Source organism: Leuresthes tenuis, unplaced genomic scaffold, assembly GCF_036924035.1.
Source record: "Leuresthes tenuis unplaced genomic scaffold, fLeuTen1.0.hap1 SCAF_2, whole genome shotgun sequence".
Classification (NCBI taxonomy): domain Eukaryota; kingdom Metazoa; phylum Chordata; class Actinopteri; order Atheriniformes; family Atherinopsidae; genus Leuresthes; species Leuresthes tenuis.
Window position 1 is genome coordinate 24,294,872 of NW_027325356.1, and position 24,065 is coordinate 24,318,936.

Sequence of the window (24,065 nt, forward strand, 5' to 3'; positions counted from 1 at the left end):
TGCTCCTGTATCATGCTTGTGTTTATGTCTCATGGGCACAACTCTAAAAATACCCTCATGCCCTTGTGATGATGATGGGTGTGTCCTGCAGGATGCTAAGTCTCTATATCTTCAAATTTGGGGGTCTTTAGATGCAGCTGGACTGCTCTCAAGATCTTTCACTGGATAGTAAAACAGCAGCAGCTGGGTTAAAGATAACAGGTAAGATACCTGCACTGGAAGTTTTTAATATGCTTGCAGAAGCAGAGAGAGAAGAACTTATGAACTGATCATTTAAAAACAAACATGTCTCATTTGTACTCCAAATACAATAATTTTTTTAATCATTTTCAACAAAGTGTGGTGCGTTTACAGACAAAACAGTTTGAATTTTATCATATGAAATTAATGTATACCACAAAAACACTGTGGATAAAAAAGCCAACGTGTGAAAATATCTGTAAATCTATTTCTCTTGCTATTTATGTGTCAACATGAACAAATTGAACTGAAATCAAATTCAGCATTTTCTCTTTTTCTACACACGTAGCTCATATTATCTGTCTGTCCAACAGCATAGAAACATTTATATGGATCATTTGACCACATTCTTTGTGGAGAAAACAAACTATATGACAAGTGAGGTGGACAAAGAACTGAAGGAGGAAGGTGGGGATGAAGAAGACAAAGAGGATGAAAAAGGTAACAAGGACATGGTAGTCCACGTTGGATTCTTATAGAAAAAGGTTAAAGGAGAAGAAGAATAGTCATAGATCTTAAAGTGTGACTTTTATATCTTTCAGGTGACTCACAAACAAAAGAATCAGCTAACGGCAAGCAAGAAAAAACAGCAGCTTGGGCTCCACGTTTTTACTACAGAGCAGGTAAAGAGGTGTACAACTACGTCAACCAAGAGATCATCATCGAAGAAGCTCTGGACTCGTACGCAGGCATGATATGGCCCGCTGTAAGTGGGACTGTTTGAGGCATTCTAAACCTTTTATCCACTGTTCTCTCTATTTCCTAATGCAAACACAAATAATCAACACACTTCACATCATACAGCTTGCAACATTGAAATACATAGGATACTTTCACCCACTTATACCCACTTTTTCTTGGTACTGGGCAGGTCGGTCGTTCCAGTATCTTGGAGATTTTGCTGCAGTTCTTCTGCAAATCATTTCCAGCCAGAGTTCTCTGTAAAATACTGCAATCAGACTGAAACCATTATGCTCTGATCAAGAGCTCCGATGTGTCCATAATGAGTGATGAGGGCTTCTTGTTCTTCTTATTATAATGATTTTTAAAAAATAAGTTCCCAAAGTGCTTTAAAGTATAAAAAACACATTTTGTGAAACAAAAAACAGATAAAAAAATATCCCCGCAATAATTACCAGGAAGATAGAAGATTGCATTTCATTTCTGCTAAAAACATCTTGTAGAAATTATTTTCAATAGATATTTCAAAGATGACACAGAGGTAGCCTGTCTAATTCTGACTGGAAGATTATTCCAAAACTGTGAAGCAGTTACAGCATCTGATTGCAACTGAGCCCTGAGGTCAGTGAGCAACAGCTGGTCTGCAAATCTGAGAGCATGAACTGGGTGTAAGAGGTGAGAAGGTCAAGAGTGCAAGATGATGCATGGCCAGTCAACTTGAAAAAAATTTGCTATAAGAAATCTAGTTTATATCACCAGTACCCAGAGAACTGAGGCTTCAACAGAGGAAAGATGTTAATTTTTTCTATTTCTTGTTTGAACAGGACAATTAAGGATTTTTATGGCAGCCCAGCAAAAATAATAGGTTGCGGTGATATATATTATTTTATTATGGGTGTCAATGCCGGAGGCATTAAGGCATATCATTATTGTACATACTTATTCAGCTTCTTCTCATTATTCTTCCCTTCCGTCACAAATTTCCATTCAACTGGACCTCATCTTTTCTCAATGAAGGTAACTACTACACACATGCACGTTAGCGCGCACCACCTCACACACACACATTCACAACATCACAATCTATCTCCCTATGTCTACCTGAGAGATTCCTTGCCTACACATGGCATCAAGTCTCTCAAAGGGCAGTAACTATAGTGGCACCCATCAAAATTTCTTCAGAAATGTTCAATTAATTTTCAATTAGTTTCAATTAATCTTGCACTCTCTGGATGGCGCATCACAAACATATTTATAAGACCAGAAGAATACGAATAAATAAAAATAAAACATATTAAAATATACAGTAGTTCCATCTTAGTGGACTCTGCAAGTATAAAAAAAACAGCATAAAGAGTGAATTCTTATAATCCGTGCCACTTCTTACCAATCTAAATTATATCATCATCATACATTATTTTGAATTCAGTCATATTTGAACGTTCTTTTAAACTAAATATGTTGAAACAAGCAATAGTCCAGATTTGGATTAAAGTAATTTTGGAAATTTTACAGAAATGTTTTGAAAAGTTAGGTCAGACTCAAACGATATTTCCAAGAATGCATTGATAACCAAAGGATACAAGTGTTTGTATAATAGACTCCTTATGCTTCCTGGGTCCAAATATCATCATCTCAGATATCATTACAATTCCAAGATTTTATTTCATCAAGACTGGTTGTGAGTGGCCTAATCAAGGGGAGATTTCTTGGATTTACTGATAAATACATCAGTGTCATCTGCATAAAAAATTTTTTTATATGCCTATCACCTGACCAAGTGGAAGTATATGCATCGATAATGGTAGAGGGCCCAGAATGGAACCTTGAGAGATAACAATAAAAATAAGTTTGGGTGTCAGTACTGACTGTAACAGTACTGTTGTTGCTCTCAGGCTCTGGATCTCTGTCACTACCTTGAAAGTCACTGTGACCAATGGAGTCTTGTGGACAAAGCGGTCCTGGAGATTGGAGCAGGAACTGGCCTTGTGTCTGTTGTTGCAGCGCTCCTTGGTAAGTAGATTTGGACCTAATCTCACACAAAAAAACTAATGAGATTATTCATTGTTCTGTTTTTTCCCCCCTCTCTGTCTTCAGGTGCCTGGGTTACAGCCACAGACCTACCAGAGGTCCTGAGCAACCTGAGAGTCAACTTGTGCAGGAACACCAGGGGCCGTTGCAGGCACACACCCCAGGTGGCAGCTCTGTCCTGGGGCTACGACCTAGAGAGCACCTACCCTTTATCTGTCTATCGGTACGACTACGTGCTGGCATCTGATGTGGTCTACCATCACGACTTTCTGGACGAGCTCCTGGCAACCATGAAGCACTTCTGCAAACCAGGAACAACTTTGATCTGGGCCAACAAGGTCAGGTTTGAGACAGATTTGACTTTCACTGAGAACTTTAAAAAGGCTTTTCACACAAGTTTACTGGCTGAAAATGGAGTGATGAAGATCTTCATGGCAACTAGTAGAGATGGAGAAGAAGAAGAAGGTGGTGAGGATCTGGGAATCAAAGATCTGCCAAGAAAAGAGGTGGAAGAGGAGACAGAGGAGGATGAGAGCAAAGGAAAGCCCCTAAAATACAATGAATCTGAATCTAACTGTATAGATCAGGAACAGGAATCTGACATCTTAGAAGATGAAAGAGGAGATGAGGGGGAAGAAAACAATGAGCTAGACAGTGATGAGCAGGACGAGATAGAGGAGACGGAGGAGCTCACAGAGGACAGTTGTAAAGAGGACGACACAGATGAACCAAAGGAAACTGCTCCAAGAGATGAAGACATTTCTAGTAAGTCATCTGCCAGTGAACATGATCAATGGCATATAAGAAATGTGTCAAAACAGTTTGGTTCTTTCAACAATTGGACTTAATAGTCCAAATGCCAGTTGACATTTTCAAAAGTCCAAAAGACATTTTCTTTACTGGCACTGAAGCATCAACATATGAAGTGTACAATATTTGTTTCTATCACAGGGCCAATTAAAAAGTTTTTAATGAAAAGTAGTTACAGAAACAGGAAAATTGGAGTTTGGAGGATTTGTTGTTCTTTAGTTGTCAAAGTACCCCTCTGGTGAAAATCAAGATTTGAACCTTGCAAACATATAAGATGATTTTTTTATGTATCAAAAGGAATATCCTCAACAAAGTCAACTACCAATGCTACGACTTGAGATTTCTCCTTTCATCCTGCAGCCTCATAAAGCTGAGCTCAGGCAGCCCATATGGAAGAACCAACCCTGGGTGGGGCTTTACAGCTAATTTCCATCCACTGAAAGGAACTAATAAAATGAAAAGCCAGCACAAAACTCAAGGAGAAGTTAACACAAGCTTGGTGTAAAACATAGTGGAAGTAAGGAGGAGAAGCTCAATGATGTGTCCTCTGGTCTGCAGTGGTAATTTACTGGGCCGATGCTTTGCAAATGTCAAAGTGCCTTGAGATTTGTTGTGAATTGGTGCCATCTAATTAAACTGATTTGCATTTAAATCAAATTTAACCATGAAACAGCCTAGTTTTGCCATTAATTATACAGATAGACACTGCTTTAACCATTCATACAGGAAAAAACACAAGTAGAGCATATTTTTTTTCTCCCTGTCCTGCTGTTGTTTTCAGTTCAAGCAGTCAACTATATCTTCAGTTGATGGTGCCGCTGTTGTGTACTGAGAGACCTGGGGCCACTTGCCCTTGCTGCCAGTCAGACGAGGCCCCTGACAGTTGAGCTTTAGCTCCCCAGAAGCTGTCTCAGTGTTCTCTATCAGCAACCAGCCAGAAATGTTTCTAATATTGCTGAAAGCGAAAGACAGCGAATGCATTACCTTTTACTTTCACCTGCAAGCAACAAGATATAAAATATACAGCTTGCTCATCTTAAAAATCACTCTGTGGTTTAAACATGTAGAGTTGAATTACTACAATATTAGACTTGGCCATTGCTTGGCATTACAAACACAGGACATGTGAAACAAACAACTTGGTGACATTAATGAGGCACAAATTAAACTTGAGAAGCGAAACACATTAGGCCAAAAGACAGTGAAGCCAAAACTATTAAAAACTGTCCTCAGAGACGCTAAAGGGCTGATGTACTTCACTCATTGGTGTAGAGTGCCTGAACTTAAAAGGAAAAGGGACAGAGAGTCCATTTTCTCCATTGCAGGAAGGTTATTTAGTCCACTTACAAAGAAACATCATGTTTTGTAGATTAATCTTTTTATTATATGTATGAAGCTAAACTTGTCAAATAATGTGTGACAGCCATGAGTACATTGTGCACAATTAGTTCTTTTGCTTTGTTTGATTGAACTGAAGCTTATATCTTTTTCCACAGGAAAGGAGTTTGAGAAGCAGGCAGCTGTTCAGCATAAATGGGCGCCCACAGTCATTTGCAGTCTTTTGAAAGACGTCTACCATTACGTAGGACAAGACATTGTCATTTATGAATCCATAGACTCGTATGGAGCAATGATGTGGCCAGCTGTGAGAATCCCTGAGAACACCTAAGCAAAAAAAATAAGACACTAAACCTCATTTATCTTAATTTGATCCCACTCCTGCCTCATTTTCTCTGACTTGCAGGCGTTGGCTTTGTGCTCCTTCCTGGAGAACCATAGGGAAACGGTCGACCTGCAGGGGAAGGAGGTGCTGGAGCTGGGAGCAGGAACAGGACTGGTGACCATCGTGGCCAGCCTGCTGGGTGAGTAGTCACCACACCCATCACAGTGTGACATGCAACCTCTCACAAAAAGCACAAGAAAATGATCTCCAGGCACCTTGGAGAGTGCAGCACAATGTGATTTATTAATTCAACACTGCACTTTTCTGAGACCTAATAAGTTCTGCGTCTTTAGGAGCTTCAGTCACAGCCACAGATCTACCGGAGATGTTGAATAACCTCCGCGCAAACGTGATGAGGAACACCAGGGGCCGCTGCAGAGACACACCCCAGGTGGCAGCTCTGTCCTGGGGCTACGACCTAGAGAGCACCTACCCTTCATCTGTGTACCAGTACGACTACGTTCTGGCATCTGATGTGGTCTACCATCACGACTTTCTGGACGAGCTTCTGGCAACCATGAAGCACTTCTGCAAACCAGGAACAACTTTGATCTGGGCCAACAAGGTCAGGTTTGAGTCAGATTTGACTTTCACAGAGAACTTTAAAAAGGCTTTTCACACAAGTTTACTGGCTGAAGATGGAGTGATGAAGATCTTCATGGCAACTAGTAGAGGTGGTGAATGATGGGAGAGATGTGAAAACATTGAGCAGGCCCAACGGTTGCATGCTGAGGATCTAAAAAGGTTTCTAAGCAGTGAGATGTGTCTGTGGTGACTTTTTTCTTTCTAATGCTTTTATTTATATTTGGAACTCAAAGGGCTCTGTCAAAAGCAAAGAACACTCATGTGACAATGAGCCTACACAAAGAGGTTTAGTAGAGCTGTGTAAATGTGTCAGCAGAAAGACATTGTTTTTCAAATCTATGTTTTTTTGTCATGTAGACAGTGTCCCTCAGCTTCTGTATGAACAACAAGCATGCATTCACCCATCAGATGAGCTTTTAAATGACTTATTATTATTGTTACCATGTATGTCTTATCTGGCGACATGCCCAAGGTGCACCCTGCCTCTTGCCCGATGTGATAGGTTCCAATCCTCCTGCCTCCACGACCTTTAACTGGATTAAGGATATATAGAAAATGGATGGAATTACTTGCAATGATGATAAGGTTTACCTCTGGAAGTTCAGAAAGTCTAGTTTTAGGTCAAGCTGTTTGGCCTTAGACTTCTTTGTAACTTAATATTTTTTTATCACTTTAGCCAAGTGAGATCCACTTTATTGAAATATTTCAATCAGGCTCCACAGTGTGTGCCTTAATAATTTGGTTCCTGGGCACCTTATTTCCACTGTATGTTCAAATGTCGTGTAAATGATCTCAGTGTAGAACTGAAATATTTAAATGTATTAATCTTAGTTATTCAGAATACTTAAAAAAATATTTAATTCCCTTCACTTCTTTAAGACATTCAACACAAGTGTTTTTTTTTGTTGTACCTCGAATCTTAAAGGAAATTGGAAGATTTTCATTTAAATTCAAAGCACCTTTTGACTGGAACAATCTTCCATCCTCGATGCCTTCCATAACCTCTGTTTATGTGTTTAAAAATAGCCTTGCTCGTCATCTTCAAAATGTACGTAGTTGTTTCTGACTCCTTTCTATTATTTTTATAATGCTTGCTACAATATTGTGTTACTTTACAATTGAACATTTGTTTTTATCTTTAGAGAGCTCTGTGTGATTGTGTGAAAGGTCTGACTGGTGTGTGGGCATCTGTTTGATTGTTTTTAATTTATTTCTTTCTTTTTTTGTCTTGTTTTATATTTATATCTGTATGTATATACATATATTTTCAAACATATATGTTTTGCATGTACTGCTGCATCTGTCTTGTTCCTCCATTTAGCTTTTTATTTTTAATCTAGGATCCCCTCAAAAATGAGATGGTTCATCTCAAAGGGTTTATCCTATGAATAAATAAAATAAAAAATGCAGTGAATTACATCCAATTAAGCTGCTATTTTCACGTTGGTCTACTGAAGCTGATCATTTAACTCCAAGTGGACCTTATATTTTTCATACAACTTGTAAATCAACCTTCAAGTTGAAACTCTGAGGCTGCTTGGGACCTGAGGAAGATGCTCACGTTCATGTTGTGCCTTGGTTACCCCTCGACCGGGCATAACATGTGTCCATGTGCACTGTGTTTTTACACGTTCTCTGCCACACATTCCAAGTGACAACCAGTGACGACTTCCCTTCTTCCAAATAATTTTATTCAGTGTGATTTTTCTTGCTTGTGACTTAATTCCATGTGAGCTTAAAATAGCGTGACAGAAGCTCAGTTCTTTCCCCACATCATCCAGGAAGGATGGTTATAAAATAAATCTTAGAACATACCGTAACTTGCAACATTCTTTAAAATATTAGCATTTACTAGATTTTTATGGCTATAAATATATAAACACTCAACATCCACAATAAGCATTTCTGAAGTCTTTCCTGACACCGGCAGAGTGACAGTCTGTTTGGTGTCGAAGGTGGACGGTGAAGTCCTGTGGTGAAAATTAAGGCCATTTTCGGAGAAACTATCATTGGCAACATGTACTGTAGAAAGCTGTGCCCTGAACGCAATATCTGTCTGAACTAAGAACCAAAACCACAAAGGAGAAGAGAAGATGAACAAAGAGGAGAAAAAAAAAGAGGAAGATGTGCACAAAGTGTGTCATAAATGATTCCAGTAAACTGCAGCGCACATCAGGAGAAATGTGCTGAGGCCGCTGAAGAAAGCGACACCAGAGCTTAAAAACAGAATCGCAGGGACCTCTGACCTCCGATTAACCCCCAGAAAGCTTTTTTTGTTTTACTCCCCAGAGGAGTAGAGGCTCTAAAGCAGCAGCTTTTACATTCTCAGGCCTCCCACTCATGAGAGGGCTTTAAACAACATGGTGGCAAGATGAAACCAATCATTAGCCATCTCCACCAGTGGCTCATCATTTGAAAGAGTAAACCCACATCCTTCCTCTATTCACTGTTCTTCTGCCTTCATGATTCTGTTGACAATCAAACCAGCTTAACATGGGAAATAATTCTTTGGTTAAACTGATCCAAACAGCAGAAAGTAAATCACATCCTGGTTTTACAGATCTCAAACAAAGGTTGAGAACCACTAATACAAAAGGATAAAAACTGATTATGCCGTCCTTATCTGTTACACGTCAGGTGAGATATTTCAAAGGACCAAACCAGTGTTTGAAAGTTTTAAGACAAAAAGAAAAATTAGAAAACATATTCACATTTTGTTGCCGATGATTTTCAAAAGCATGCCGTATGATTTAGCGTATTTAGAGGCATTTCTTTTGCCATTCACTTGTGTATAATACTTTAAAACATGCTCCAGCTGGATCATCACCAATTCTACACATCAGAGCCTCTTTAAAAGGCATCTATAGACCGTTTCTGCAGTAGCTCTTACTATCTGCTCCACTGAAAAACCGCATCAAGTTTGAAATGATCTTTTTGGCTGACAAAAATCTGAGGGTGAGTAGCTAGAAACCTTCCTAGCTAATTTCAGCAAGTATATTTACTTGTAAAGACAAATGCAATCTCACAAATGAAAAAAAATCAGTTAAATGTAAATCTCGTCGATCAAATGAAATGAAACACTGGTGTGGACCTTTCAGACAAGTGAGATATAAAAACACCCCTCTAAATGGATAATGTCTCTATAAAGAAATGTTCATGTCCGTAAGATATGCTCATTACAAGTACACGTGAAGTCATTCACAAACACGCTATTGAAAACAAAAACTGTGGATACTGTCAGAACCATGTCTCAGGTTAAAAATCTTTCAAATTTCACATAAAACTAGTTTTCCTTACATCCTAGAAGACATGCATATATGCAAAATACATAGGTTAGAATAATATTTGTATTACATAACTATTGCATCTTAACATTTTGTATGTACATTATGACACTGTGTACAGGAAACTGTTTGAACACCGAGTGAACACCTCACGTGAGATCTGCTCTGAACATCCTACTGCCGCCCACGACTGCATCGTTACGTTACTGAGGTCTGGTTGGTGGTTGTCAAACGTGGCGCTCGGGTATCTGCAGCACGAAGCAGGCGGCCAACACCTCTGCGGGTAAGCTTCTGACGAGCTACTGGCGGCCTGCGTGCTGTGCCCGGACACATCGTCACGCTGATGGGCGCTTTTAAAGCCCACCTGACACCACAGGGGTTGCCGGGTGCTGATGAGTGCCACAAACTGTGCAGTTTCCTGCGGTCAAGACTCCCACACTGTTTTCATCACATCAGAAAAGGTAAGGTACGTGAAGAAAGGCACCTCATCACTGTTTTGTGGTCCGAAACAGACGGGACTAAACAAAGACTTTGTCGACTCAAACTGGCAGGAACAATAAAAAAAGAAAGAAAAGAAAAACAAATGGGTTAAGTTCTGTACAAGCCTCCCTTTTTTTTTTTTAAATGATAAATTAGGCAGGCTCTGGGCGCCATCCTATGTCTGATTGTTACGCAGGAGCAAAGAACAGATAATATAAGAACAGCCAGTTCAAGCTCTGTTTGGGGTCACAGTTACTCTTTAAAGACTTGGGATGCATCCCTGGAGTCCACACTGACCTTATTTACAGCATTTACACAAGAAAACGAGGTTAGTCATATAATATGGAGTCTGGACAGCTGAGTATGGGAGGATGTTCAAGCCTCAAAATCTGTAGATGACAACAAAATAAAGGACAACACTAAAAGACATTAATAAGCAACTGTATCATATACAAGATGCTTTCCACTTTGTTACATTTTCTAAATGAATACAAATGAACAGCGGAGGCAGTGAGCTATTCAAAAGGTAACCTTTAGTTCGACAGGCTTCATCGGAGGATGAACACAGTCCCTTGGCTCATAAGGTTTTGCCTGCCTAAAATCATCCACACTTGGTGTTATCCTTTATTTTAGCGATCCCCCACATTTGCTTTTACAAAACAAACATAAAATCCCAGGAGGCAGCTGGTTGGTCTGATGCACATACCATGTGACCCTGAGGGACAGGATGCCAAAGTTAAATGTGTGTTTGTGCCTAGAACGGTGCGTAGTCTGCAGGGTACATGACAGGGAGCCAGTTCTCACTGAAGGTGGCGCAGTGGGCCCATCCGAGGTGACGCATGAGCTGAAAAACAAGACCCGGGAGGTGATTTCAGCTGATAGCACGAACACAAGTTTGGAGAGAAACTTCTACAAAACATCTTATGGTGAGCAGATATCATCCATCTCCGCCCCCATACCTGGATGCAGTTCTTCATGTTCTCTTTGCTGGGCTTCTCCTCAACCATCTTAGAGGCATATTTTAAGGCTCGGCCATACATTTTGTTCACCAGAGCGTGTTTGTATGAAAACATCAAAACCTTAACAGTGGAAAGGCAAGAGGACAGAGTATGTTAGGCTAACTGGGGTGACAGAAGGCTCTATTGCAGAATACGGAACATCCACATTCACATTCCCAGGAAAGAAACCAGAGCATATGTTTTAGCTACAACATTCAGAGACTGCGGTCCTTCTGTCACAAACTCCTTCATTACCATGAACATGAGCAGTTTAGCCTCTCACCAGGAAATATCAGCATGCGTTAGGGGTGCAACGGATCAAAAAACTCACGGATCGGATCGGGAAAAAAAAAAGACAAACATAAGTTTGGTCTTTTTGTTTATTAACACTTTTAAATTATTAAAAATATATCATTTATAAATATATTCAATATATCTTAATGTGCACAAGGCATATTATCTTCTTTTTAACATAATTTATGAAAAACAACTTAAAGTGCAACCGAATTTGGCCTCATGTCTGCACCTATAAACACACCCATAGCGTCTGTGATGGCTTTAGCCCGTTCAGATTGTGCAACAAGGGGCTGCATAATTGCCGCGGTGATAAGCGGTTGTTGAGCAGCCTTCGTTTTCACTCCTGTCAGTGAAACACCGGGGTGATGTTGCCATGCTTGATGTGTTTTCACTGTCATTTGACTTTCTTGTGCCACAGTGCCTACACACCGTCACGGTTTGATCCACTAACCTCTTTTCCCCATAAAGGGGACTTAAATGACGCGGAGCGTTGAAGCTCCTCCGTTCCTCTGCTCGCCATGACCACACTGTGAGTGGACTGAACATTTTTTTTATAAATCAATCCGCGGATCACGTTCGTGCCGAACCGAAGATATTGATCCAAACGGATCACGGATCAATGATGATCCGTTGCACCAGTAGTATGCGTCAACCTCTGCCTATGCAGAGTGATGGATTTTGGGTATTGAATCAAAGTCTTCCAAAAACAGCATGTAGCCTACAGAGTTGATTCTATAAGTGGGCTGAATGCTGATTGTGTGAAAGTTAGCTCGAGCTAAGAGAAACCAGAAACAAAATTCATCATAAAGAGTAAAACTATGGATGAAGAACCAAGAAGTACAGGTGAAAAATCGTGTTACTCGTTTGCAAAGAATGTTTGTTTAAAACCTCCCCACTGGCCTTAAAAAAAAAACTTTAAAAAAAGCTGCATACTCCAACAGACATAACGGGATGTAAGCTGGAAAACTAAAGGAAAAACAAAAACATCCTCCCTTTATTCTAATTTCACACAGGAAATGTATTCCCCTCAGAACACTTGCTGTGACCTTCCTCACCTTGGAGTCCGTTAGCTCCGCCCACTTCTGCACCTCCCAAAAGCCATCTGCGAGGACCTTGGCCACATTCTGCAGGCTGTCATCAGAACTGCTGGCCACCAGCTCCACAGCTTCCTCTGATGCTACTTGTCCCGTAGCGACGGCGCCGTCCTGCGCCGCTGAGGGCACCAGAAGCTGGTCAGCCAGAGCGCATCCTTTCCTACACAGAGCATCCAGCAGAGACGACTTCTGCTTCTCCATGTCCCTGAAAAACAGAGGGTGTCTGGTTTTATAAAGGACTGCAGCCGAATCGATGATTCAGAGTCTGAGGGACATCCTATCCAAGTTTGATTCAGCGGTTCATGTTTCACTAAACGTGAAAGAATCCCTCATAAACAAGCCCGTTTCTACAATTCAAGCTTTTCTCGAGTGTTACTCACGTCTTGATAGATGCGGCATCCGGGCGAGGGTCTGTCTTCATGGTGAGGTAAACAGCCAAGGCTGTTTGATCGACTTGGGAGATGACGATGTCCGCTGCAGACACCACCTCCCTGAGACGTTTTACACGCTCCTTAACATGAGCGAGGAAAGACAAAGCTGTGAGTACAGATGGGTGAACAGACAGAGCCTCTTTGCTGGTGGTGTGCACCATTACCTTTTCTGAGTCCAGCTGATGCAGTCTTTGCACATGCAGAGGAAGGTAATCTGAGTAGTTTTCAATCAGCTCATCATAAATGGAACTGGAGTCCAACCTGAGCAGCCAAGACAATGGATGGTTTAGTGAGAAATTTGGCAAAAAGGCAAAACTAGCAACGTGCTACTGATCCAAACAAAGAAGAAACTGAGCTCACTTTGTCATCCACTGAATCTTCAAATCTCTCATGGCCTCCGCAAACTCATCCTTCACGTCTTTCTCTTTGTCTCCTTCCTTGTCCTTGTCCTTCCCGCCATTCTTTGATTTGTTGGGAGCAGGTATTAAGTGGTAAATGACCGCAACAATATCCTAAATGGACACATAAAAAAAAACAAAAAAACAAGCGGAGCTCAAAACAAACTCAGAATTCAGCATCCCAAACTCTTACTCTCCTCCTACAAATGTCATCTCCTAAGGCAAAAACATCCTGTTTGTTGCTCCTCCAATCAGAGGTGGAAAATGCTGTTTATTACCCAGTTATAAAAGTTTAAAGTAGCTATTGTTAACAATTGTACTGACCACCACACTTATTGTCATTATTTGACTCCACCGTTTCATATTTCAGTACAGACGTGTTGGCATGCCTTGACGTGATTAATGCAGATGTATCAAAGTAAATCATGAGCCACTTTCTGAGGGTAGGAGAGCAGTGGACGCTCTGTTGTTCAGTGTTTCTAGCTCATCCAGTACCTTTTTAAATTTTCTTTGCCGTTTTGCAGAGGCCTGCCCCTGGTGGTCAGAATAACACACAGTAAGGTAGAGACAACACAAACACCAAAAAAGGACTCTCTCTTCATTTCATCTTTCATCCTCATTCACAGACTCCAACCACTTACCTGCTATTTATTCAACACATACAGAGGGAAAAGAAAATGGATGTAGTTGTTACTTCTTTGTTACATATAACAAATCTGAACCGTTTTACAGATATACTTTTAGTATAGAAAACACACTGGATTCATTGTGGATATTTGAAGCGAAAACATTCGCAAGTCTTCAGTCAAGTGTCGATTACTTAAAACGTATCGATCTGAAAACAATTTCAGCCTTTTACATTGGAGCCACCGAGTAAAGCCACAGGCACAGTAGGAACAAAACAGAGATGCGAATGATGATATGAAAACAGAAAATACAGGAGAAAAACTCTTTGTGGGATATTAACTGATGTATTGCTCGTTTAAGCCAAGGAGACGTTCATTTGGTCCCAAAAGAAACAGCAAATGTTTAAACTTTTAAGTTATTTGCAGCAGGTCTCGGCTCGTCAGAGAGAACGCAGTATTTCAAACGTCTAAGCTTACACGTTTGTTTCATTCTTCTCAATAAATACATCCCCGGATTCTGAGCCCAAAAGCCAACAGTGAAAAGAAGGGGATTGTTCCAACATGATCGTGTTAGCAAACAAATACCTGTTCACACCGGCCATTAACATGCACCTCCGGCTTTCTTGGCCCTTATAAATCAAACGTCAGCAGCGTTTACTGAACATCTGAGTGTGTTCAGGCTGATTGGCTGTTTAGCGTAGTGGATGAACTTTACATGCCTGTGCATTCCACGCTGCATGAAGCTTAAATAATACATTTGTAGAACTACAAAAACAATCCGTGTTATGTTAGTTTAGATTGAAACACGTGTTTTTGAGTCTAAACACACCAAACCAAACCTAACTGAGCTAGAAACATACCGGATGCTAAAAAAACAACAACAAAAACAATGCAGCTCTGCTTTAAACTTCTCTACAATGAGTAAAATGGACCTCTGTGGAGTCCAACATGGAACCAGAGCTGCACTCACAGATGTTTCTCCTCACTCAGTGCCGTTACAGTTCGATTCATCTGGACCACTGTCCTAGTAACTTTAACTGTTTACGCGCATGAAATCATTATTGATCAAGAATGTCGACACTGTGTGAGTAAAGATATTCTGCTGCTTCTAACTCCCTCTGTGGGAGATTATCAAATATTAAAGTGGAGCTGAATTCACTGTACAGACATTGTCCTCAAATGACTCGAAGAACGATTTTGTCAAATGATGCAGCAGCAGTAAAATCTGAATTTTAGCAAAGCAACAGCCTGGAAATGCTTTAGGGGATTGTGTGTTGACACAGGACTTAACATGGGTGTCCTGGTCTGCTTTTGAGAACCTTTATTTCTTACGATTTCAGTCCATTTAAGATGGTGGCATGCATTTTAAAAGTCTGTTTTTGGTCAGACCAGCAATAATTTCATTTTCAGTTACATGTAAATGTGCTAACTGTAATGAGTCCATGTCAGTACTGCACTGTACTTAAACCACCCACTAATCGGATCGACAAAGATGCATGTAAACCTCAGGTGTAAACGGAACTTTATCTGACCCCAATAAACAACACGATTGGAAGAGTGAAAAACTCGCAATCACAACGTGAAGCCGTTTTTTCTTTTAGACTGAAACAGAGGCATGGACAAAGGAAAAGAGTAAGAAAGAAAAATATGACATGTAATAACCAAAAGAAAACAACCAGATCCCCTTTGGTTTGAAGGACACATCAAATAGCAGCCAAGTTCTTGTCTGTTCTAATCCTGAGGACCCCTGGTACTTCTGGCATCACATTCTTAATGAGTCACTTCAACGTTATTAAAGTGGTCAGGCAGGTTGAACGTAGTAACCTTATCCTGTGGTTTGCTTTCCATTCTCTTGGCAATGTCTTAAACTCCCTGATTATTCCAAAAAAGTGAAAACCAGCATGACTTTGGGGTCTTGAGGAACAGGACTGACCACAGCTTCCAGCTATAAAGATTAACGGACGGATCCACTCACAGCTTTCTTGCCATACTCGCTCTTGGGTACGACAAGGGAGCCTGAAAGATAGCAGCCTGGACTTGTGCCCTTAGGGATCCTAAAGCAGTGAAAGAAGAAAGACAGCGACACAGAATAAAGAGAAAGATGTAACAAACTTGATATTGTTAATGTTAATACTGAGCTTCACTGGAATGTTTGGTGTTCAAGTCACAACAGGGTGTACCAAGGAAGTAAACATCACTCATTCCCAGTCCGAATTTGGCTTTACCTTAAATAAGATCAGTAATCTAATGTTCTCCTGTTTAATGTGCACCCAACTGTTGTCTCAAAAGTAAATTTCATATATCTCCTGAAGATGATTAGTGTCTGAGTGGATCTAAAGAATATGCTGCAGTCCACATTAAACACACTTCTTCAAACAAGGCAGCTCTGTACTAGAGGGCTGCATTGGGATTGGGTCCCGCGGGACCCAACTTAAATCTCGCAGGAGCGGGCGGTATGAACTTTGCTGCGGGCGGCTAAAAAAAACAAAAACAAAAAAAACACTGCGGGATCGGGATGCAGTGTTGCCAGGTCACGTGTATGATAATTATTGTATTTGTATGATCATTTTGCCCTGTGTACGATGTACGATCAATAATCCCAAAAAAGGCCAGATATATGATCATTTGACCATTCTGTGAATGTGTGGTTGTAATCGGTTGTAATCAGCCTGTCGCAACTGTCTGTCGGATTTTTTTGTGAACCCTGAAGGCATTTCCATGTGACAAGTTTCAAGCCAATCGTGCTTTTCTATGCGAGCTACGAGTGACGTGCATGCGTTTGCCTCAGAAGTTCCTAACAGTAGGTGGCCTCCAGGCCTCATGATTTGGCTCATTAGTTCCCACTCGTCATTATTTACTGGGGACATTTATCCTAACGCAACTGTGGGGCTGCCGATGTAAAGCCGTGAGTGCCTGTTAGACGCTATTCAACACTAGAGTGACTATAGCGCATCAACAGACTTGTTATTTTGGTTATGACGGGTGTATGATAATTTCCCTCAAAATACGATCATTTTACGTCTCTGGTACAATAATACTACATTTCCCACCTGACAACACTGTTGGGATGTATCCTAGCAACAGGATGTCAATAAATGATGTGGAAAGGAAGCTCAAAGAAGGTCTTTACAGCACAAAGACAAAGCAAGGCAAGTCTGACATTTGGAGAAGTTTCTCAATTGTCCGTGAATCTCTTTATTAATAGCCTATAAAATTATGTGTTTTCTCCTGCGGGACGGGAGAAGACACAAAATCAATGCATTTCTATTATTGTGCGGGCATAAATTCTCAAAGTTTTGCGGGAGTGTAACACACACGATGCGGGTGCAGGCGGTAATGGTCAGAAATTTAGCGGGAGCGGGATGAAGAAAACAGTCCTGCACAGGGCTCTACTCTGTACTGTATAATTGTCCATAACAAAAGAAAAGCCTCTCGGCAGTTTGACTCACTTGTCGTCTGGCAGGCCGGTGATGTAAAAAGGCTGCGTGGCACCGGGGCACAAGGTGACAGAGTTTGCCTTCTTCTTGACCATGAGGGCGGCGCGGTGTGTCTCGTAGACATCCAGACTGAGGGTGGTGGACAGACGATGGGAAACAACAAATGGCAGATCCTTTAGACGCTCCAGCTCACTGGACTGCTCATGGCGGACCTGCAGACGCAAAGTGTAATCCCCCTTCTCCAGCTTCAGAGAATACTGGAGAAGCAAAACAGGCCGAGAGACGTGTCAGCTGAAAACATGAACACTGGCAACATTTCTTACGCTCGTTAGTAACCATCAGGGCAGCTTTCTCATGTGACTAAGCGCACCTGGTGTGGGTAGGCGTCCCCTGAGCCCAGCGGCCTCTTATTCTGATCAAACAGCATCCACAGCTGACTGTCAAACTCAGACTCATACAGCAGTTCGCACAGCATCGGGCAGCTGGGTGTAACCTCTCCACTCTTAGGCTGAGGACAGAGCAAATGTTTTACACAAAGAAAAAAACTCAAATAAATCCTGTAAATCCTGTTCTGATGTGCATGGGTTTTTTTTTTTTTTGGTATTACCTGGTGAAAGCTGTAGGTGAGGACAATCTCATAGAGTTGCCTGTTATTAGGCAGAACATCCCGCGCTCCCAAGGCTTTTATCTTTGAACTCAAGGGTCTACGAGAGAAAACACAAGATGAATCAAGCAAGGAACTGCACTCCAGTTGAAGAACAATGCGAGTGCGTGTAAGTCTGCGCTCACCTTAGAGGCTGAACCCATGACTTGAGGGTGATAGTAGGAGACACCTCTTCATAGCGTAGAGGCGATGACACATCAAAACTCGTCACTCCCTCTGATGCGTGCTGTGCCGAGACAAATTAAAGTCAGACGCGACAGAAAGGGGAGCATCTTGCTTTTTGATATTAATGAACTGCGTCTGCTCTGTTCTTACAATGTGCAGAGGAGAGGGAGAGACGCTCAGTCCATGGAACGAGATGCTGTAGTCCACCGTGACATCACCGAGGCTTGCCCACCAGCGTGCTATGCAAAACTCTACGACTCTACCCGACTGGAGAAGAGAAAAAAAAACAAAACATTTTTGCTGACTCTGGTATATTTTCGGGACAACACAGGAGCAGTCAATCAAGTCAACTTCATTCACATAATAAATTTACCAGAACAGGGAAAGCCTCGGTTAGTGAGCCTTTTTCTAATAGCGAGGAGAACTTGTAGAATTCGTTAGCTCTGTAGGCTTTCTGTTTGACCAGGTGCACCGCATGAAGAACAAACTTTGACGACACGTCTCCTGAATGAGAAGTCAGCGTGATCTCTGTCGAACAGGGACAAGGGGGGGAAAAAATGTATGTAAATGATGGTGATAAAGCAAGAGGTGAAACCATAAAGCGTAGGAGGGAAAGGAAAAAGTCAAAGATGCAAATGCTTTGAATTTTTATAAAGTATCTATTCATCCATCCTCCCCAAGATATGCAAAGTTTTTGCCAATTCCAAAGACTCTCAGGCACTGAGGCCAGAGGAATATTCTGCACTCGCTGATAAACTTGCTCTGTATTACATACAGAGGTTTGTGTATGTGGAAAATATTTTTTCTTCACACATCAATTCTGAATGACACCAACGATGAATGTTCATGAATAGAAATCATGAAGAAAAATCGCAGTCACACCCCAAAGCGCTGCCCTCATCACACAGACACACTAACCTGCCCAGGAAGCTCCCTGAGGAACCGTGATGAAATGGCGTCGGATCTGTCCCGGTCTGAAGTGAACGTCTGGGAAACGCACCTCCTGATTACGACTGTCTGTCACTCTGTGGAAGAGGAAAGAAAGAACCGTCAGACACACAAACAACCCTCTTTGAGGAGGGGGAGCTCATACCGCGTGGACACTTACTTGACTGGGATAATAACTGTTATTGGAACTCTGAACAGGGGGCCGCAGGTGGGTGCTGCTGTATCATAACCGCACACCTGAAAGACAGTCGCAGGACATGAATCCACACAGAAATATGATCGCCATCTTCACCCTCCTCATCCTCTCTCCGCCTTGCCCCCACCTCTGTGTAGTGCACACCCTCTCTCAGTCCCACAGGATCGATGCGGACGTTGACGTGACGACACTGGTTCATGAGCTCCAGGTGGGAAGGGCACTGGACCCACGGGGCGGCACATGTGAGCGCCAAGTGCAGCTGCAAGGAGATTCGCTCAGAGTTGTCTGTGACAAATGAAGGAGAAAGTGGATATTTAAAAAAGAAAAGAAAAAAGACGAAAATACTAATGAATTGTATGGTTATACTTCCGGGCACCTGTGTTCTCTGGGAAGATTGGTTCAATTCCTACTCCGTGATCCGAAGGTGCAAGAACCTGGGCTGGGTTCCTGAGGTAGATGCCTCTCTGTGATCCCACACTTACTGAGAAGCCCAGGTGACTTGTGGGTAAAGAGGCGTGCTGAGTGAGGTAGTCTAATGCCTTGTCTACCTGAGAGTAAGAAGATGGAATATTACTAATTCTGATATTAGACATAGAAAAGGAAATCAATCCCCGACAGCAGTAGAGTCAGGATACCTGGATTATTCCATGTCCCTGTGCAAACACCTCAATGTCATCAACCTTCATAGCCGTGTTTTCCAGCGCTCTCCTCACGGCGGGAACAGAAGTACAGATCCCGTTCTGCTTTAGTCCTTTTTCACACAAAAGACACACATATTCAATACATTCCATAGTCCCTGAGCAAGTAACGGTCCCTGCTGGAGCACATACCTGAGAGGACGAGCGCGATGCCTCCACAGGCATTAGGGGATGACATGGATGTGCCGTTCATCAGCTGGGTACCACGAAGGGTCCAGTTGGGCACAGATGCAATGGCACCACCAGGGGCACTGATACTAACCCCCAGGGCCCCGTCAATGCTGGGGCCCCTGGAGGACCAGGTGTACTGGTTGGGAGGCAACTTCTCTCTTAAGGAATACTCAGCAACCATCATGTCTGGAGTCACATATGCTCCGACACCTACGGAGAGAAGGAAACAGAAATTAAGGCTTCACATAAACACGGTAATATTCGCTCACCCTTCCTGATCCCAGTGTGTTTATGACGAAACAAAAAACAGATTTTTGTACCAATGACACTGCTGGTGGTTCCTCCAGGGCAGCCAACAGTAGAAAGGCAGGGGCCGTTGTTTCCTGCGCTTGACACAAAAATCACGTTGTGCTTCTGCACGGCTTCTGTGATCACCTCACAAATCCTCCTGAAAGTCAAATTGTCAACTACAATCAGTACAAGTTTTCAAAAAGGAATAACAGAGCCAGTATAATCAGACACACCCCGTACAATACTTACCCTGAATTAGGCCAGTGGGTTGCTTCCCCATAGCTATAGTTAACCAGGTCACACTTGTAGTTGATTACTTCAATCATCTTCCAGTGAGAGAGAGATACAAAGAATAAACTGGTGCAAAAAAACCCAGACAGTTAATATACGTTAGATGGAGTCTTTAAGGGGTATACCGCACGGATGAGTCCGGTGCCCGTTTCCATGGTGCTGAGGCGAGTGTCTCCAATCTTAAGAGCTAGAATTTGGGCTCCGGGGGCCACACCGTTACGTTCTGGTTCCTCTGGGAAGTAACCTGCTGCAATGCTTGCCACATGTGTCCCATGAGCCCCTTTAGTAGCACACAAGGACGTTAGATGGGAGATTACACTTTGGACTTTAAAACATTACGCAGACTAAACTGCCAAATTTGCTGTGGATTTTACGCTTTGCAATTGTTTGTGTTAACAGACTGAAAGATCTGAAGGCTTCTCATTTCCTGCTTTAGGATAACTTACCTCCACTGGTAACAACGCAGAGTGTGTTGCCCTCGTCATATATATTAACAGAGTAGTTAAGCATTTCAGCATTTCCTAATGTGGCATACTCTTGTTTTTCTTTGTATGAGCTCAGCACAGTGCATTCGGACAGTTCTCCACACTCGGATGTGTCCACTACAGCCCTGACAAGAGCAAACAGGCAGAGAAAAAAGGAATCATACATAGGGTAATGGCTAATAGTCGGAGACGATAAAGAGGAGAGGGCAAAAAAAAAGAAAGAAAAAAGAAAGAAATATTGCTTACTTCCATGTGACGCCATCATGCCAGAGAACACAGTCATACACAGGACCAGGATCGCTGTACTTCTTTTCCAGTGATGTCAGCAACTCCGACTGACTCTGCAGCTCTTCTTTCTGCAACTTCTCAATCTGGACAGAGGAAGTAAGATGAAGGATGCGTGTGAAGCACAGACTGATGATTCCACTAAGAAGTCAGGTCTGTAGGTCTGACCTGCGAGGGTGTTGGATGAGTGAGGTCAAACTCTTCGGTCTTGCGACTAACTTCAGCAAGTGCTGCTCTGTGTGGTGGATCCCACATCTTCTCCTTTCGCTCTTTCTAGGAGACAAAAGTGCAAAAGCATTTTAAAGAAATCAAAAGAAGACGGTAAGCCCAAAGTTTTTCTATTCCCGTCATTTTATCTTCAGAATTCTGGAAAAAACTAGTACAGAACTAGTACAGTAATAATGTCCCATCTTCCTACCTGTATTCTTTCTTTAAGAGCCTTAGGGAAGAACTCGTAGCCATTTTTAACTCCAATGCGATACTTCCCTGATGGATTGACCCAGGCAGGAGGGATCTGGAAGACATAAAAAGACAAGGCAAGAGACACAGGATCACCATCAAATGACTTCAGATGTAGGACGGTACACAAAATGAAGAATTGCCATGGTGACAGCTGTTATACGTTTATTTTCAACAAATGTTGATACAAGAAGGCGTGCCAACCTTAAGTGTTCTACCAGAGAGGCCGATGATTGTCCCGTCTTTAGGTTCAACCACTGTGGTCATGTTCACGTCACCGCTGCCTGTTGTATCGATGATGTCAACGATCTTTGGCTTCCCCTCTGTTGTGACCTAAGGAAACAGCACAAATAGCTATTAATCAGGGCATTTAGATGGGAAGTTGGTGTCTGAGTGACATGCAGACCAACTGAAAGAACAAACAAGCTTCTAGTGTCTTGCAGGATCTATGTCCCCCTTCGTTTGGATTTGTTTACTCACAATGATGGAATGAAGGAATCAGATTCTCTTTCCTTTAAAGCATGACTTAAGCTAGGTGACAGGATTATAAATAAATGGCTGGTCCTAATTTAGAATGAAAGGATGCCAACTAAACCATGTACACAGAAAGGGTAGGCTCTTATTAAACTATTTAGGGCAGCATGGCTCCCTAAATGACTTTATTCAACAGCTGCCCTTTCTGCTTATTGTGAGCAGCTTGGGGCTTGTTTATCTGTAAGTTCACCTTCTTTTTAGGAATGCTCGCCATTTCCCAACAATGCGAACAACTGACTAAAGAGAGGGGGAAAAAAATTAAAATTGGTTATCAGTCTTGGTTATTTCAAGGGTATGTATATTTTAAATACCTGCACATCACCTATTTTGTTAGACAGTAGAGCTATCACGATTTTAAATCAGAGACCGACACCTTGATTTTACTCACTATGTTTTAACTGGAATGTCTTTTTTTTTTAAAACTAGTTTTGGTCTTTTTGATTATTTCAATGATTTCATCCATTTTCCTCTGCTGCGTTTTAATTGAATGTTAATTTCCTGCTCTTGGTTTAATTTCACTGTCCAGCACTTTGGGTAAACTCGTCGTACATAAATAAAATAGACATTAAAATGTCCTTCGGAAGCCAGAAGAGACTAATAGATTCTCACTAACTGAGTGGAAACTCAATAAAGTGACTTATTTCTCATTATTGTAAGACTTTGGAGAATTTGACAAAATTGGTTTATTTCAACGTGATTTAGCAGCTAACATGTGTTTAAGGTTCAATTACCTTGAAGTTAATTCGTAATAGGTTATCTTTTTTATGCTACTTGTACTCGCAACCATGAAACCGTATTTAACTCTCACTAACACGACTCACTGAACACGCTGAAGGAAAGCTCAACGGACAAATTAAGCCATTAGCTTCCTTGCTAGCATGAATGACAACTTATAAATGTTAGTTTACTGTCCGCATGTGTAACATTGAAACGCAATTTGACAAAATATTTGCTATTAACGGCTTCGTATTGGTTGGGTTGTCATAAACGCTATGGTGCTTACTGCCACAGTTACAGTGTTATCTACCGCAGCTGACGGGCTGGATATGTGCTCCTATGGGTGACTGTGTTCAAATTAAGTGGGCCTTTAGCTTCTCCTAGCTTCCACTAGCTAGGTGGCAGCTAACACGAGGCAGCCGGTCTGATGTACCTGCATGCCGGGGGCCCCGGGATCCACGCCGGTGTCGAGGACAGCAATGAGCACTCCTCGCCCGTCATACTCGGGGAACCTGGTGAGGTAAGAGGCGGCCCCGGTTTCTTTCTTTGGGAGCAGCCCGTGGAAGGGGAACGGTTCTTCGGTAGAATGAGCAGCCATGATCAAAGGAGGGTAAATGAAAACAAAGCAGCGAAATGGGGAAGACAGAGAGCAACACGGTATGAGGGACGGGGAGGAGAGCTGATTAAAGGCACAGTGCCTGCTGTTCTCTGATCAGCCACATCTCGTGTGACCTCAAGACACCAAAACGACTTTAAATACTGTCATACTTATACTGTCACATCAGTTGTGTTTTATCTTTGCACGAGTCATTTCTGGAAGAATATTCAAATTTGACTGAATTGAATATGGGATATCATCTCAGCAACAGACCATTGGGTGAATAAAGCTACTGATTTTGGGCCAGGGAGAATGTGAAGGTTTAACTACCAATTTGCATGGTGTACTACTAATTACTCCTGTGCCCTTAGTGCTGTCTCTGAACAGCAAAAACTAATTATCAGCCTGGAAAATCATTCCAGAATGCAATTAGTAGTGGTTGAGATCA

The 24,065-nt window shown here is 41.9% G+C and overlaps 2 protein-coding genes across 3 annotated transcripts; one reads left to right on the plus strand and one right to left on the minus strand.

Annotated features, from left to right (window-relative positions):
• Positions 1 to 130: 130 nt before the first annotated feature.
• Positions 131 to 6,384, plus strand: LOC140302446 (uncharacterized). Its single transcript, XM_072381269.1, has 8 exons — positions 131 to 201; positions 555 to 681; positions 783 to 946; positions 2,817 to 2,934; positions 3,019 to 3,717; positions 5,259 to 5,407; positions 5,507 to 5,624; positions 5,779 to 6,384. The coding sequence occupies exons 2-8, from the start codon at positions 570 to 572 to the stop codon at positions 6,168 to 6,170; spliced, it is 1,752 nt and encodes a 583-aa protein (XP_072237370.1). The 5' UTR covers positions 131 to 201; positions 555 to 569; the 3' UTR covers positions 6,171 to 6,384.
• Positions 6,385 to 7,743: 1,359 nt separating this feature from the next.
• tpp2 (tripeptidyl peptidase 2) lies at positions 7,744 to 23,688 on the minus strand. 2 transcript variants are annotated; one of them, XM_072380763.1, is made up of 29 exons: positions 23,453 to 23,688; positions 21,973 to 22,101; positions 21,728 to 21,823; positions 21,478 to 21,582; positions 21,271 to 21,395; positions 20,986 to 21,149; positions 20,665 to 20,819; positions 20,498 to 20,574; positions 20,278 to 20,405; positions 19,919 to 20,167; positions 19,724 to 19,839; positions 19,465 to 19,636; positions 19,216 to 19,373; positions 19,053 to 19,129; positions 18,863 to 18,969; positions 18,318 to 18,472; positions 18,095 to 18,211; positions 17,905 to 18,005; positions 17,723 to 17,819; positions 17,486 to 17,623; positions 17,128 to 17,372; positions 15,654 to 15,732; positions 13,548 to 13,586; positions 13,015 to 13,166; positions 12,819 to 12,915; positions 12,604 to 12,734; positions 12,185 to 12,428; positions 10,794 to 10,913; positions 7,744 to 10,678 (listed from the first exon to the last, which is right to left on the minus strand). In XM_072380763.1, exons 1-29 carry the CDS (start codon positions 23,615 to 23,617, stop codon positions 10,589 to 10,591), a joined length of 3,828 nt encoding a protein of 1,275 aa, XP_072236864.1. In that variant the 5' UTR covers positions 23,618 to 23,688; the 3' UTR covers positions 7,744 to 10,588. The 2 variants fall into 2 exon arrangements, with proteins under 2 accessions (XP_072236864.1, XP_072236865.1); XM_072380764.1 differs by lacking the exon at positions 13,548 to 13,586.
• Between the last annotated feature and the right edge of the window lie 377 nt (positions 23,689 to 24,065).

Coding starts and splice junctions, on each gene's coding strand:
- LOC140302446 (XM_072381269.1), top strand. CDS start 570: ATGGATCATTTGACCACATTCTTTGTGGAGAAAACAAACTATATGACA. Junction 5,408..5,506: donor GAGCAATGATGTGGCCAGCT/GTGAGAATCCCT, acceptor TCTGACTTGCAG/GCGTTGGCTTTGTGCTCCTT. Junction 5,625..5,778: donor CATCGTGGCCAGCCTGCTGG/GTGAGTAGTCAC, acceptor CTGCGTCTTTAG/GAGCTTCAGTCACAGCCACA.
- tpp2 (XM_072380763.1), bottom strand. CDS start 23,617: ATGGCTGCTCATTCTACCGAAGAACCGTTCCCCTTCCACGGGCTGCTC. Junction 21,583..21,727: donor CTCTTAAAGAAAGAATACAG/GTAGGAAGATGG, acceptor TTTGTCTCCTAG/AAAGAGCGAAAGGAGAAGAT. Junction 20,575..20,664: donor GCACCGGACTCATCCGTGCG/GTATACCCCTTA, acceptor TCTCACTGGAAG/ATGATTGAAGTAATCAACTA.